This window comes from Melanostigma gelatinosum (assembly GCF_949748355.1).
Source record: "Melanostigma gelatinosum genome assembly, chromosome: 14".
Taxonomy (NCBI): domain Eukaryota; kingdom Metazoa; phylum Chordata; class Actinopteri; order Perciformes; family Zoarcidae; genus Melanostigma; species Melanostigma gelatinosum.
In genome coordinates, this window is record NC_136647.1 from 14,062,575 (window position 1) to 14,077,909 (window position 15,335).

At 42.0% G+C, this 15,335-nt stretch overlaps 1 protein-coding gene across 9 annotated transcripts in view; it reads right to left on the reverse strand.

Moving 5' to 3' along the window:
* Positions 1-14,285, reverse strand: part of mink1 (misshapen-like kinase 1) — a 28,460-nt gene extending 14,175 nt beyond the window's left edge. For 7 of the 9 annotated variants that reach the window (XM_079283889.1, XM_079283885.1, XM_079283888.1 and 4 more), the window contains exons 1-13: positions 13,056-14,285; positions 8,971-9,036; positions 8,413-8,595; positions 8,212-8,322; positions 8,032-8,122; positions 7,796-7,926; positions 7,653-7,707; positions 5,581-5,659; positions 4,138-4,313; positions 3,912-3,981; positions 3,567-3,777; positions 745-852; positions 79-165 (exon numbers count right to left, since the gene is read on the reverse strand). In XM_079283889.1, the coding sequence (XP_079140015.1) occupies positions 79-165; positions 745-852; positions 3,567-3,777; positions 3,912-3,981; positions 4,138-4,313; positions 5,581-5,659; positions 7,653-7,707; positions 7,796-7,926; positions 8,032-8,122; positions 8,212-8,322; positions 8,413-8,595; positions 8,971-9,036; positions 13,056-13,112 (1,425 nt within the window). In that variant the 5' untranslated portion in view covers positions 13,113-14,285. The remainder of the gene's footprint in view (positions 1-78; positions 166-744; positions 853-3,566; positions 3,778-3,911; positions 3,982-4,137; positions 4,314-5,580; positions 5,660-7,652; positions 7,708-7,795; positions 7,927-8,031; positions 8,123-8,211; positions 8,323-8,412; positions 8,596-8,970; positions 9,037-13,055) is intronic. The other 2 variants (XM_079283892.1, XM_079283890.1) reach the window with 1 other exon arrangement.
* Between the last annotated feature and the right edge of the window lie 1,050 nt (positions 14,286-15,335).

Consider the following 15,335-nt stretch of genomic DNA (forward strand, 5'->3'; position numbering starts at 1 on the left):
ATCTATTGTAACCGAGAGGACATGGAAACCTCTGCAGTCAAAACAAGACATGATAAAGGAGTAGTGAGGACTAGTTACCATAAGCAGTGCTTGCTCCTGAAGCAACTGCTGCTGAAGGATTTCTAACTGCCGCTGCTCTTCTTCTAACTTATGTCTGATAAACTCCTGAGGAAAGGTAAGGAGGCAGGAATGACAGGCATTAAAAGGCGGGAAAAGAGAAAAGACAGGACACAGAAAGATAAGAGGCACAGAACAGTTACGCAACAGCATTCCAGTAAACAGACACTGTGCATCGCACTGATAACAATTCTTTAAATTAATTTCAGCGGCAAAAACATGCACCGTCTCCACTCGGAAGTTATAAGAGACAAATACAAGTTACCATTGAAACATGACATCACGGTTTCGCACTAATCACTGCGTTGAGAAGGTTTGGATATTTAGCAGTACATTGTGGTCATTTTGTGGCATACAATGAGTGTTTGGGAGCACGGGGCGATGTTGCCGTGTTGCCAGACTCTTGTGTTGCTGAGAGTAGACTGGAAACGGAGCACAAGAGACGCAGAGAGCTCACCCACAGAAAACTCATCTCTGAATAAATACACTAATTTAGACCCTTGCTGCTATGGCAACCTACTCGTGGAATTTCACCACCAGAGCAACTGGCACTGTGTTGCTGGCGGACACGCCCACACGCGACAGCGATTGGCCGATTGCAGCCCCACATCTCCCGCGGTTGGTTACCTGCTCCCTCTCAGCCAACCTTCTATCTTCCTCCCGTCTCATATCGTCGAGCCTCCGGTGGGGACCTTTATCTTGCTGCCTCACCATGTCTCGCTCCTTTCTCTGTTGCTGGGAGAGAAGGGCGACAGGGGGAAAAAAAGAAAAGAGAAATGAGCATACAGGCTGTGTTTGCACAGGGGCATTTATAATGGATAGCCTGCTTATAAGCAAACCCTCCCTTGTTTTTTGTGCAGAGCTGGAAAAAAAAAGAAATAAAATGGAGTGAGGATGCAGGGCAGGAAACAGAGGCTGAGTCACTCAAACAAAACACACACACCTATTGCATCCGAATCATCATCAGAGTTTGCTGCTTTGAATCAAACTCAAATTGACGACAGTTATTCACTTTTGGCAGGGAGCGGTCCTTATCTTTTTTTAAAGGGACATTGAAACAACAGGGCTTGTTCTTTGTGCTGAAATGACACACGGCACACAAAGCTCTTGTCCACTCAGTTGTTGCTGAGGAGCCAGAGAAGACAGACGAGGAGGTGGTGGTATATCAGGAGAGTTCATTTATACTGCAGTGAAACACTTACCAACACTGCACAACATTTTCAGTATCGGTGCAAAAAGTGCGCCTCATTAAAATCCCACAGAACTCCTCAGACATTTCACAGCAGCTCAGTTATGGTCATTCAAAATAAAAAAACCACGACTTAAATATTCGCTACAAGCATAAAGTGTTCATCAACCGTGACAATAAAATCACAGCATAAACAAACTCTTTACTTCATTCTGTTGTCCATCAATATTTGCTCCCATGTCCTTTAGGTCTTATGCCTACGTTTGTTTAATGCATGTAACAACAGGATGCATAAAATGAGCACGATGCAGCCAAACCATGAACTGACTGCTGATCAGGGCTGATGGCTGAAGACTGTCAGACAGCTATCCACAACAAGACACCGTCACTATGACAACACTTTTTTTGTCGACTCTATGTCAGATAACAAAAAAAAAAGCAAGTTCAGCTGCCTTCTGGACAGAGAAGATAACATGATGACACATTCAGGGGATGTGAAATATTGACAACATTACAAGTGTAAATCAAAACTTTCTGTTAACCGCTACAACATCCACATAATCCTTGAGCCGTGCGACAAGGACATATATCAACAAAGTCAGGAGGAATTGGTATTGTGCAAACACTTAACAGCATTTACAAACCAACAACGTAGCGTAAGATCTGTGGTAGTTCATTTAGACCTTTTCTGCACAAACCTGGTACTCACAAAACATCTCACTCTAGGCTACAAAATCATCTCACTTTGGGCGAATGTTTGCAGAATTAATAATTCACACCTGTGTTGTAAGGAGTAATCTCACTCTATTCCCCACTGTTTACCCATTTATTCAACTATGAACGTCAGCGAACAACATGTTGAAAATGTACTGTTGCAAGTTAAGGTGACCGGAGACTTTGTTCAGTCCTCGCAACTAGTTATTAACTTATGGAGGCGTTAAGTTGGTGAGGGGGAATCAATAAATAAAACAATGGATGGATAGGTTTTAGTTGCCCTGGTGTGCGTTTTTCATTTAGGCCTCATTTCTACATTTCAAAGTATAAACTATTCAAACTGTTTTATATTTTATTACTTATGTTCATGGATTGATATACATTAAGTATATTGCATAAAGGTTTAGTAGGCCGATAATAGAAGGCAGATTAAAACTGCTATGTACTTATGACTAAAGCAACCAATGGCAAACCAAATGAATAGTAACGGACAAATAAAAGGGCAACAGCGAGTAGTAAGTGGATGAAGAACAAGAGCAGACACACAGACAAGGAACATTATATTCTTGTTGCAGTTTTGCTTTGAATTAAAAATGTTCCGCCTGTTGCATAATGTATTAGTATCATGAGCCTCTGGTAAAATGTGTAAGATTACATTTAATTATAAAAGAAGGGTGACAGAGGAAATAAGGCCAAAGACACCATTTTTTTTATATCCCCGACAAAATCTGATCTGTTCGTATTTATAAATGTATCAGAATGAATCAGAACCAGCACCATACAAGGAAGAGGAAGACCACGATGATAAGACGCAATTCAGTTGTGAGGAGCTGGGATGTGCATCTGACTTTACTGTGAATGTGTGCGTTTAAACTAGAGACGCCGAATGAATGTGTTTTCATTCTCTGAAGTTGGGAGATGATTTATGCACAGGAGGTAAATTCACTTCAAAAGATAGATTGCTGATACTCGGCCGACATTACAGCAAGGTCTCTGAAACACAACTACGTTTTGTAAATTGAGCATCATGCACTGCTAGGGAACTTTCCAATCCTTTCTAGTGATGTGCTTTTCATCACCAATGCTGAGTTTATGCAGAATTGTATTTTGGAGATACTAAAATGTCAGCATTGGGTGCATTACAATAATCGTGGACAATATTGGAATGTTAAGTGTTGTGTCAAAACGGGGAAAAAAAGAAATAAGAAATAATTTAAGATAAAAAAGGTGAGAAAAATATCTTAGTTTTCTTTAAAAAGGAGTATTTCGACATGTACTTTTAGAGAGTTATGTGTTGTAACTATTGTTCTTAGGAAATAGTTACAGCACACATTTTAGTGGTGTTGAGTGGAGTATTTCTGAACTTTGTAGAGTCAGGCTAGTCTTCTCCTGTCTTTATGCTAAGCTACGATAAACGCCTCCTTGCTCTACGTTCATGTTCAGCATGCAGATATAAGAGTAGTACTATTCTTCTCATCCAACTCTCGAAAAGAAAGCTAATACACGTATTTCTCACAATACTACTCCACTAAAAGTTGATTATTACCTCTTCGAGACGGCGCCGCTGTTCTTTCTGCTCTTCTATGCGTTTCTGTCGGTCGTGCAACAGTTGCCTCTTGTGCTCCTCAGGATCCCGACGCTGAGCAGCCAGCTGGGCCTGCTGCCTCTTGTGAGCCTCCGAGCGCTCTTTGTTCTCCTGCTGCAGACGCTGGAAGTCCCGCCTCAGGGTGGACTCACCGGGCACGTTGAGGATGGAACTGATGGCCAAAATTAAAGGAAAAAAAATAAAAAAATGAGGGAGAGGCTTTTGGGGGACAATCATTCACACGGAGAACACAAGTCACTTGGACAGAGAATATATTGATGAATGCAGTTAATAAAGTGAAAATACCTCGACTCTCTGTCATCTCCACGATTTTCATCCTCTTCATCACTACCACTGTACTCGTACTCCGTTTCTTCTGTAATGAAAATTAGCATCAAGAGAAGTGAATTACGTGAAAAAGATGGGGGGGATAATGTACAGTATACTGTAACGTGTAGTAAATCATGGTGCATGAAGAGACAGGGTGCCCTGGGTTACACCCATTTAGGCTCTTTCCATCTCATCTGCTCACCCTTTTCTCCCCTTTTCTTGCGCGTACGGTCGATATGGTCTTTGAGCTGAATTCGGACCTGGCGCTCAGTGGGCTGGTCCCGGATGAAGGTGTGCTTGAGAAGCTGCTCTGTGGATGGTCGGCTGGTATACGTCTTCACCAGACAGCCCTCTATGAAGTCAATGAATTTCTTGGACCTGGGAGGAACGGAGAGGTGAGAGGAGGATAAACTAGTGAGGGAGAGTGGGAGGGCAGGGAGGAAGGGAACAGTTGGCAGCTGGGCAGAGGAGAGACGCAAGTGGGACAAGTTCCATCTTTAACAGGTCTGGCATTTTCTGGGGAGTCATGTATGTGACATTTCTAGGAACGCTTGAAAAAAAAAAAAGATCAATAACATAACATTCTGTAATGTCTTTACAGAATGTACAGTATTTGATTGGTATGGGAGCTAGTAGCTGCAATTTACCAGTGAACAGTACAACCACAACATGATCACTGCCAAATACAACTCAACTCTATGCAATACACACTACCTGTACGGGGTTAATACTGGTCAAACATGGCGACCAAGAGTTATTGAGTCCATCCCTTACTTCTGTTTTGTATATTTGCATAGTTGTTCATCTGGGTCACACAATATTGACCGACGGCTTCTTTATGATTGGAATTTTTTTTTAAAGCAATGTGAAAGAAACGTTTCATTCTGGATGCAGTGGGACCATAAACTCCACTAAGTGGGTCCATTAACGAGCAGCATAAAGATTAATAGGAGCAGGGTAGGAAAAAGAACACGGCAAATACGTTGAAAAGCCTTCAGCTTCTCATCTGGCTCACGATCATACTCGTCTCTGGGACAAAGGACTTGACCTCTCGCACTTTGAAATCTGAGTGAGGGACGGCTTTCCTAAAAATCTTTCCCTAATAGAAGGACAAATGCACCCAAAGTAACTTGAAGCACAGTTGAAGAGGGCTGGCCAGGTAAACCTGTGAAAGTATTCTAATAGCGTGTATTTAAACTGCTATTGATTTCTTTAGGTGGGCCTTTTGTTCTGTGGCTAAAATACGTTTTGCTGCTGCCCCCGTCCACAGCAGTACTTTGCTCCCGTGCTGCTACTCATGTCCGTTTCTCCAAACAGGGGGCGTAACAATCGTCATCTATTGTCGGTAATACGCCGTCTATTAATAAGTACCTCGTGCAACTCTACTTGAAAAACTCTAAACTATCCCTTCAACCTGGTTGTTGCTCTGCGGTGACCTGCTTTCTCAAAACATCAGGTAAACAGAGCAACAACGTTACTGCAGCGCACGTAACTGTGATCTCCTGCAATCACCTTTACTCTTGGGTTTGTCTTTGGAAACATAAGGTTGAGAGACTTAATGCACATTTGAAATCATATGAGGGGAGCCTGCTAGGTGTCTGGGATATGATATATGTAAGTAACAACAGGACGGTTGATAACTCACCATTTTTTGGATTTAAGTTTTGGGGGGGGATTCCTGGGAATGAGGAAGAGGGCTCTCATCGGGTGCATGTCACACAAGGCTGCAGAAATAAAAGAAGATGATGAGTTGGTAGATATTATCAAATCCCCCAACCAAAGCTGAGACCTACAATAAACGGAAGGGAAAAGCAACATCAGAATAAATCAAATGTAAGACAGAGTATCATATACTCCCACAGCTGGTGGTTTCAAAAAAATACGAGCCACCATTACACAGTCTTTGTATCCTCATACATGGTTACAGCTGCTGTTATCCAATCGTTCCTGGTGCCTCAGGCTTATTGTTACAGCCCTTGCTCTTACATTCAATGTGAGTCATTGTGTTCCCAGCGTAGGTAGGTAGCTAAACCTGACTGGTTAGCGTTAGTTTCACAGTAAATAGGCTTTCACACGGCAGTCTTTTGGACGAATGCAACGTGACTGTGAGAGCCGAAGGCAGGAGGAACATTTTATTTCAGTATTTTAAGGGAACAAAAGGATCACAGCTACCGTGTGTGTGTGTGTCATATAACATGCATGTTTACCTTGTATCACACACAGACATAACGTATAAGCATTAGTATGTATTCAGTAGACTCGCATTGGTTTACTTTCATTTAAGAAGGACTGGATCACCCACTGACAGGATGTTGGCAGTTGTGTCAGTGTGAATGATGTCATTTAGTGTTGCATTAAATACCTGGAGTGAACTGATCCGTTTGTTTCTGCTTTTAGCTGATCAATCGTACGGACGGTCTTCAAACTGTTTTTAAATGATTACCTGTTAGTCACCATACTGACAGCCCCGTGTTTCCTTAGACGTGTGAACAAACAGTAAAAGGTATGGAGGGTGTCTGCTAACACAGCTAGTGACGAAAAGATTCAGTGAAAAGATGCTCAATAATTCACATGTTCAAAAATAAACAGAAAGCCAGTAACGCTGTAAAGCTAATGAATACATTACTGGAACTAGAACAATGACGCGTCTCAATGAACCAGCGACGGACACAGAGAGCATTCGTCAGTCCCGTCTTTACAATGTTGTCGATAAATTGACCGTAGTTCACCCGTCACACATCAATACAGATGTTCTATTGAATTATTTGATGACAAACTAAATTGAACTACTGCTTTAAATATATAACTCAATAAAAAAAACAGTTAGAAAGGTTCAATACATCTGGTCTTTAACAGTCGTTATGTAAAATGAATAAATAAGAGAGCCAACGACTAGGGTTGCAATAATGATGATATCAATCAATTAATCAAATCAAAATATTTATCTATCTTATGTTATCCAAGACGAACGTGGTGTCTGTATTTGTTCGGCAAACAGTAATAGTAAAACAGTAAAAGATAGTGATATGATTTTAAACAGAGAAATTAACTAATTCATAAAACCATCTTCCATTGTTGTCTGTCGACCAACTAATCAAAATTTAATTAAAAAAAAATGGTTTCAGCCGTAAAACCTAAAAGAGATCTAATCAAAAAACAAGGAACATTGCGCCGTTGTAAGTGGAATACATACTTCAGTAATGAAGCTGATGGAGTGAGTAATTACACACTGCATAATTTAAAAAGGTACCATCAGCTTCACAGTTGTCCCGTACGTCTTATGTCATTGGCAGCAGCAGCAGCATGGGCTACAAGAGCTCCGTAGTTCTTATCAGTGATGTGAACAAAAGGCTCTCAGAACATCATCATTATAAGTTCACCACAGCTGGGATTCATTTCACAAACATTTTAGCTGCTACTCTTTAGTGAGATTTTCTTTTCTTCTTCGTCAGGTTTGACACCAAATCTCTGGACAGACACATCGCCCCGCTGAGCAGACCAGAGAGCTCTGTGCAATCAGCCTCCACAGGCCAACTGCCAGCTCACGACTCCACTACCTTGATTACAGTGAGTCAGCTGCCCATCTGAAGACTCAGACAACATGCAAGACTGACTCATTCATGAGGTCTTCTCTGGCGGTGAGACACGGTCTGTTGCTGGGTACATAGAAATGCATGTTTCAAACAAGAGCAGGTTCAAAGGAGTGTATACACTTACGAGGAGCTCCCTCTGCCATCTCAATGGCTGTGATCCCCAAGGACCAGATATCACTCTGCAAAACACACAAGGGACCAGGTCAGTGTCTACCTTTCATACGCTCCCGCAGCATAGTGCGGACACAAACGCAGCGCTTCCGTTACCCTGTAGTCATAGGTGGAGTCGGGGTTCTCGTCACAGGCAATAACCTCAGGCGCCATCCAGTACGGTGTGCCGATGAAGGTGTTCCTACGCCCGACGGTCCTGTCCAACTGAGCACTCACCCCGAAATCAACTGAATGTGGACAGAGCGATCAGAGGAAACAGGATGTGAGACGACGCTGGGTAGCAGATACCTGCTGTTGCTCTTTTACCTGAAACCTACAAGCATTCAACGTACCAAGTTTGACCTCTGCGTTCTCCGTCAGCAGCACGTTCTGGCCCTTGATGTCCCTGTGGATGACTTTGTGGGCGTGGAGATGAGAAAGGCCCTGCACACAGACAAAGAAGTCAAAATGGATCAGTAAGGAGTGACCTCTGCTGCAGACTTGTTTTGACTGGTGGGACGGCCATATCTCACCCGTAGGATTTCTCTGCAGATGTAAGCGATCCAGTCCTCCTTTAGAGAGCTGCCCTTAGTGTTCTTCACCAGGTCGGTCACTGATCCCGCCCCACAGAACTCCATCACCAGCTACATACAGACAAATGCAGACGTAGTGAGCACAATCAATGAGGCACACTGCTATAAAAAGGATCAGGCCAGGTAAAAGGAGAGACCGACCCAAAGTTGGTCATCGTGTCCTGGTGGACTCTTCTTCACAAAGGCACCGTAGTACGTGGCTATGTTGCGGTGGTGGCTGTATTTTTTCAGCATGTTGATTTCAGCTTTGATCTCCTCTTCTTCCTCCTCCGTGACGTCCATCACCTTGATGGCAGCCAGCTGGCCCGTCTTCACGTGACGGCCCTGACAAGTTCATCACAACAGTGGTCAATAAAGTTTAAAATTAACTCCTTGAATGTCGCCCCATCAAGTGTGGCTAATTGCCTTATCATCACACCTCTTCACCGATCTTATTTTACACTTTCTTATCTTTCGGTCACAGACAGTTTTAACTTTTCAGGCCGACAGCTGAAAAATGTACTTACATAGCAGTTCGCTAAATCTACTGTAATCTGAGAAATGAATGCAAAAAACATTTAACACAGAACAGGCACTAGAGTGGTCTTTGGTGCCCAGTTTTATAGCACATCGCACAGGTGAAAACTTGATGTGTTGAATGAGTTTGTCTACAACAAGAGCTCGACATCATGGAGGTATAATTTAGGCATCATGTCTCACCTTGTACACCTGCCCATAGGTCCCATTGCCGACGACCTCGACCAGCTCAAAGATCCCTGCTGGATCCTACGGGAGACACGGTCAGATTCATGAGTCGTACAACATACAGACAGAGCAGGGTCAGATACACCATCAAAATACAAACCGCTCCAAATAAAAACAGCATTTCAATAAAATAAACTGCATTTCATTGTGCTTTTTATTTTTGCCAAATTAAAAAATGGCTACACTCTAAGCAAACCGCATCTATTTCTTGTTCTAAGTGGCTGATGCTCGCTTGATTCTTTGAATCCTACACATCCACACTTGAATGCCGGCCCTAAGTGGAGGTCGTATTTCAAGTTGATACACTTGTGTTTCCTCAGTTAAAAGTCACGCTTAGATCGTAAATTCATACTAAACTACACCTGTTCTAGTAACTCCTGCCATCTGGCTTCAATAAGTCTGAATACAAAACACTGTTGAGGACACAAAATAAAACCAACAGGCTAAAAATGTTTAAATTAAAAGTAATTTCAATCTTTTGCCTCAACAGAACAATCGAGAATCTTTAATTGAATGTGTACATCAGTGAAAGTGGAGCAGTAGATCTATTGACTCCATCAACACGTCAAAAGCACAAAGACTCGTACATAAAAACAACCCCAAAGGTTTCTACTTTGTATGCACTAAAGCCAATATTACCATACAAATCATCTCAACTCAATCTTCCTAGTCACCCACACACACACACACACACACACACACTCACCGCCCACCCACAACACGGAGGAAACAGACGAGCAGATACACTACATATTGATATTAGATTAGATATAGATTTGACATGGACATCCATCTGGCCTTTTCCTGATTTGTTCATTTTAAGTTTCAATAGAGTGAACACACATTCTACTGATACCAGGGGGTGCTTTGACTTAATTACGCAACCCCTCCCCCAAGACACAAGGGAATATGACAATCAGTTCCACTTTCAACCAATTTCAATGTGGCTTTAAGAAGATGTGTGGGTGGTTAGACTGCTGCTTTGGGTTTTGAATGTACAGCATGACCTATCCTGCTTTCATCTGTTTCCAATGATGGGTTTTCTGCATTCAACAGGGAGGGGGGGAATTCCTTTGAGACTGGAAACATTTATGGGAAGAAAATAGCACGTATACTTATGAAAGATGAGGCAGTAAAACTGGGAAGTGACCACACATTTGATGCAACTGCACACACAACCCATACGACATAAAGATACCGTATTCTGAAGCGTGTTCCAACACTAAAGAGGGGGAACTGTAACGTAACGCGGGAGGCAACAATGTGATGATATGGAAGAGAATAATTAGTGGGTGGCAAGGCAGAGGCGGTAGCGTCGCCCACGAGAGTGGGATGAGAGGAACGAAGTGATAGAAGGGGAAGGGTACCGTTATGTTCAAGGATTAGCACCACCAGCACACACACAGTCAGACACATTGCAATGATTGCTAAAACGGCAAGGAAGCAGTAAAACCACGGGGTAACTGGAGGAGAAACCTGCAGTCAGCCTGCTTAAATGATACAAATGGCAGCTCTTAAGGATATAACGCCGTCTTATTAATGTCTATACGTAATGCATTGATTAACCTCAGGGAATAATGCAATGCATCAACCTCAGTTTAACAGGGTATATACTTTAAAAGACACTGATAATGGTCCATTGGGAAGTTGACCACACATTTCCTGCAGGGGTGTCAACTTAGCTGACAGAGGAAGTCTGCCCTTTCTGTGGACACACAACTGCACCAATAGTCAAAATCACGACTCAAACACTTGCATTCCTTGAATATCATTAGTGAGCAACTTTACAGTTGACCTTAAATGTTTATAAATGGCTTCCTGATACTTCAATTTGGAAGTACTTCATCTTTTTTCAAATTCAGCCAACTGATCCCAACAGCATGCATTTGCACATCTCAGTTAAGGTGGAACATTTATTTATTTTCCCATTGTTGTATTATGCTACCACTATGGGCCCACACTTCGGTTTGAAACTGAAAATTAGCATAGAAATCACTTTCCAATAGTTTTAAATTAAGAACAAAACAGGTGAAACTCAGCAGACATATTTGTTGGAGTATGACCATGTCGCTTTAATTGTCTTAGTGTAACTTGCTATGCCACCTGTAGTTGAAACAGTTGTGCAGGTGGCTTGATTTTATCCAGTGCTACTGACATTGGAACGAGTTGCAGCACAAATGATTCGTTGTTGCTCGTGTACAGTGGACTGTTGCTATGTAGCCCAATGCTGGAGTCCTGTGATTGAGCCACTTAAAGGTTCCCTGTGGAGTTTTTGTCCTACAGTAGCGCTGTGGAGCCGTTTCTCTATGACTGGGTCCCTAATGCGCATGAACATGCACAAGGGTGTTGTGCTCCACAGTCCTGCCAATGGTTTCACAGTATTCCACTCATCAACAGGTGGCAGTAACGCCCGAGACATGCAGCATGCCCCAACAAAGGCACGGAAGAAGAGGACCATTAGCTAGTAAACAATGCAGGATTCAAAATACTAAAAAAAAAAATGACTCGACAAATGTTTTACGAGGGAGGAAATGCATTTAACACATTTGTTGGAGCTCAAGGACACACACGATGCCTTCTGGTGAGTGATACTGAATGTAAACATCTCACTTTTGTTTGTTTATAAGAAAACTCCGAAGGGCACCTTTAAATGCTCAGCTAACCCAAATCACAATGCATTCTAGTGGTAGATGGCCAGGCAGATATTGGTCTTTTTTTTGTATTTTAAGAATTTCATTAACACTTTAAACCCGCCAATGACTTCACTTTCCAACAAAACCCAACTTCAATTTACTGAACAGAGATATTATTGAGACTGATAATTCCCAAATTCAATGAAGTGATTGTATCTTGTTTTAAATGAAAAAATAAACTACCCCTGATCTCCTGTTAAGCCCCATAAATATGTGAATTCCTCAACACAATTATTTTCCATGGAGTAACCCACCCAGAGGAAAGTCACTCAGAGTAACCTTCGGTCATTTTGATTCTAGACAGAGATACAAAATAAAATAAAGCTATTGTTCTGTTTCAAACCTGTAGCTAAGTGTGGAGACATGGCTGTGATCTACCATTTCAAAGTGACTGAATGCATAAAAAGCTTCTTTATAATGATAATAAGGGTCTGTCTTTGGGGGATTTACTGCTGCAACACAATCATAGATGTTGACACTTCCCATTGAAATGGAGAGATGCATCAAAAGGGAGCATCAGAGCGGTGGTCTCAATTAAGAAACTGTAGCCTTGGAAAGAAGATTTTTCATCAAATCAGAATAGTGCTGACTGCTGACCCTTTTTATCCTCATCTGATTTCATGTCTTGCCTGGTAAAGTGGTTCTATTGTTAGAAGAGGGTAGTAAAAAAAAAAAAAGGTTTGTTGATTTTTCTTTTAAACTGAGGCCTTCAAGGTGGACCACTGCTAATACCAGATCAATAAGAACAAAGTATAATATTTTCAGTATTTTAAGAGAAACCAAACCGGGAAGACCAGATCCAAAATTCACATGGAAATGGTGAGAGGATTTCCCATTCAACTTGGAATCACGACTGCAAAACACCTCCAAACAACAATATGTTGAACAATAGAGATCGTGTTTGTGCATCTCAATATCAAGAGTTTAGAACTGGTAACGTTAGTTTAAAATACATTATAAAAAACAGACTAATAACTACATGACAATGACAACGAGTTTCAGGTGATGCACAAGCAACAGAAGCAGCCATCATTCTCGTGTTTTTTTTAAATTTTTTTAATTTATTTTTTATTAATGCAATAATCACTAAAAGTTGTCCAGGCTGTAAACTCGCTTCTTTATTCGTTGATCTCTGATGTGAATCTGTGACACTGTCTACAGCAACGCAGGGCCAAGGGACGTTTATTCCACCTCAACTTTTGTCGCGTGGGAGTTGAATGGTCGTGCTTGTGTCAGGAGGCAAACCGACACTTCAGTTCAAATGACATAACATCCAATGAGTCCGTCTGCCATCATTCTACATGAATAAAGTGTAGCACACGTATCGTCACAACAACAAATACTCACCCTCAGAGCGGCGAGGTCTATGTCGTCCAGGCTTCGTGTGGGGGCGTTTTCAGACATGGCTGTTGAAAACTTAGAGCCTTAGCTACCAAGTTAGCCAGATATTTCACAAGAAGTACTGAGGGGGATTGTAAGCGGCTGCTACAGCTATCGTGACCGGTGTTATCTATGGATTAAATTCAGCAAAACGGGCTGTTCAATGTGCAGAAACTGTTGCGGAACAACACGGTTAGCACTTAGATTAGCGAACACATCGCAGATAGAGAGCTGCACATAGGCGCACCCAGCTGGCTAGCTCACGAGAGCTACACTGTTATCCGCAGTTGTTGTTTTTACAGAAATCCTGCTTACAATATTTAATCAAAATACAGTTCACACAAGAGATATCAACAAAGTGGTAACGTCACCGTTAGCCGGCCATCGGTACCGTTCTACCAACAACGCGATGCACCTCCACTGTTGTTGAACACCTTGCTGCGTTCATTTTGACAAGACGTCTCTGCTGCTGTGCAACATCCAGCTAATGTCATGTGTGAGAGAATGATGAGTCTAAACTACCCGATAGGACTGGTGTGTCACTGAAGCATTCCTAGTAGAAAACAACATTTACGGCTCAACAGCGCAATGGTTGTTGTTTTTTTTAAGGAGGGACGCAACGTCCGATGTGATGGCGTCCGTGTCCGTCCGCACCAGAACCGTCTGTCAGGCTGTCAATATTAGCCTCAAATGTGTGTCCTCCCAAAATATACAGACAAAGTGCGGAAAATGAAAATAATGGCCTCGTTTGAAATACGATCCTTCGCGACTGCAGTTGTCAAACTTGTTAACACGACTTAAATATTCCTCAGTTTGGACCCGGAGAGCACGTTCATCCGAACACAGAGTCAGGTGCGTGCAATCAACCGCACGTCAACTGGCTAGCTAACGTAGCTAAGCTAGTCGGCTAAATAGTCTTTTCCAGAATAAACTTTCCTTCTTCATCCATTTTCTCTGTTGACAGTCGCGCCTAGCACCGCCACAACCTTCCGGGGGGAAAGCGCAGGCAAGCAGACGAGCACTATTTTTTATTTTTTTTTCGCGAGGCACCGCCGTAATACTTGTAAATTGGGGCGAACGACTCTTTAAAGTTAAGCGTTGCCTTCGTGCTCACGCGTCCGATTTGTATGAACTGGTAGTTATACTCCAACACTAAAGACACGGTGCAGTTTCAAAAGCGGCGACAGCTAAACTTGTTATTTCGCCATGTTTTGCTTCCCGAGTCCTCCCTCCCACTCCCAGCCTTGTTGTAGTCTTGCGGGTTGTACTGACGATTGGCTGCACACGCTCCTCAAGTGTTTGCTCTGGATGACTACGGTGCTTCATCAGGGACAAATTAGCTGTAAAACTACAGCGGACCGCAACCTACGCAACTGCGTCTGTCTGCTCCCAGCAGCACAGCCGACGTCGTCCTCTGACATATCTGTCCTGCAATGACCTACTCCGTCTCAAAAATAAATTAAATTAAAATACGATTCTGCTGGATAACTAAAGAACACACTGCAATGCATCATTCACAGTGTGTCTGTGGCTACTAATTGACCCTTTCCTGTTCTTTGTTTTGCTCTGATATGTCTGCCATCCTAAGAGCTTTATGCCGACTACAGTTATTTTACATTAAGACAGGCCTACTTTATCTTCAACAGATCATAATGCTCATCAATAATGCATGATTCAAGTCCAAAGCTGTCCACAAATAGTTAAAAAACAATCTAGCATGGTGCTTTATTGAATATTTCAGCATTCATATATTAAATTAACTTATTTATTGTGTTAAATAGTGCCCATTTACAAGTTCAGTTTATATGTACACTCAGTCTTCAAATGAATCTATTAAAATACATTATTTGTTCCAAGAATAAACATAAAATATGGAATTTAAAGTAGTGATACCAGTTTGTTGCTGCTGTTTACACTCCTTGTGATGCAGGAATGTGCTACTGTTTTTGTTTTGTTTGCCATGTGTTTGTTGTGTTGAAAATGGGCTACAACAACATGTTGTTGTGCATCCTTGTGTTGCATAATGACAAAAGATCCTTGAATTTGAGGATTAGAATGCTTGCCTCCACATCGTTGTTTTTTTTCTTGAAAAATGTCACGCTCTGTCTCTAGATGGTATCAGTAGTTCTGGCTGTGGAAGGCTATTTTTTGATACCCATGGCCAACGTGATTACATTTTTTTTTTAAAGTCACATTGAAACCCCATAAAAAACAAGTTTATTGAGGAAATAAGAAAAACAACATACC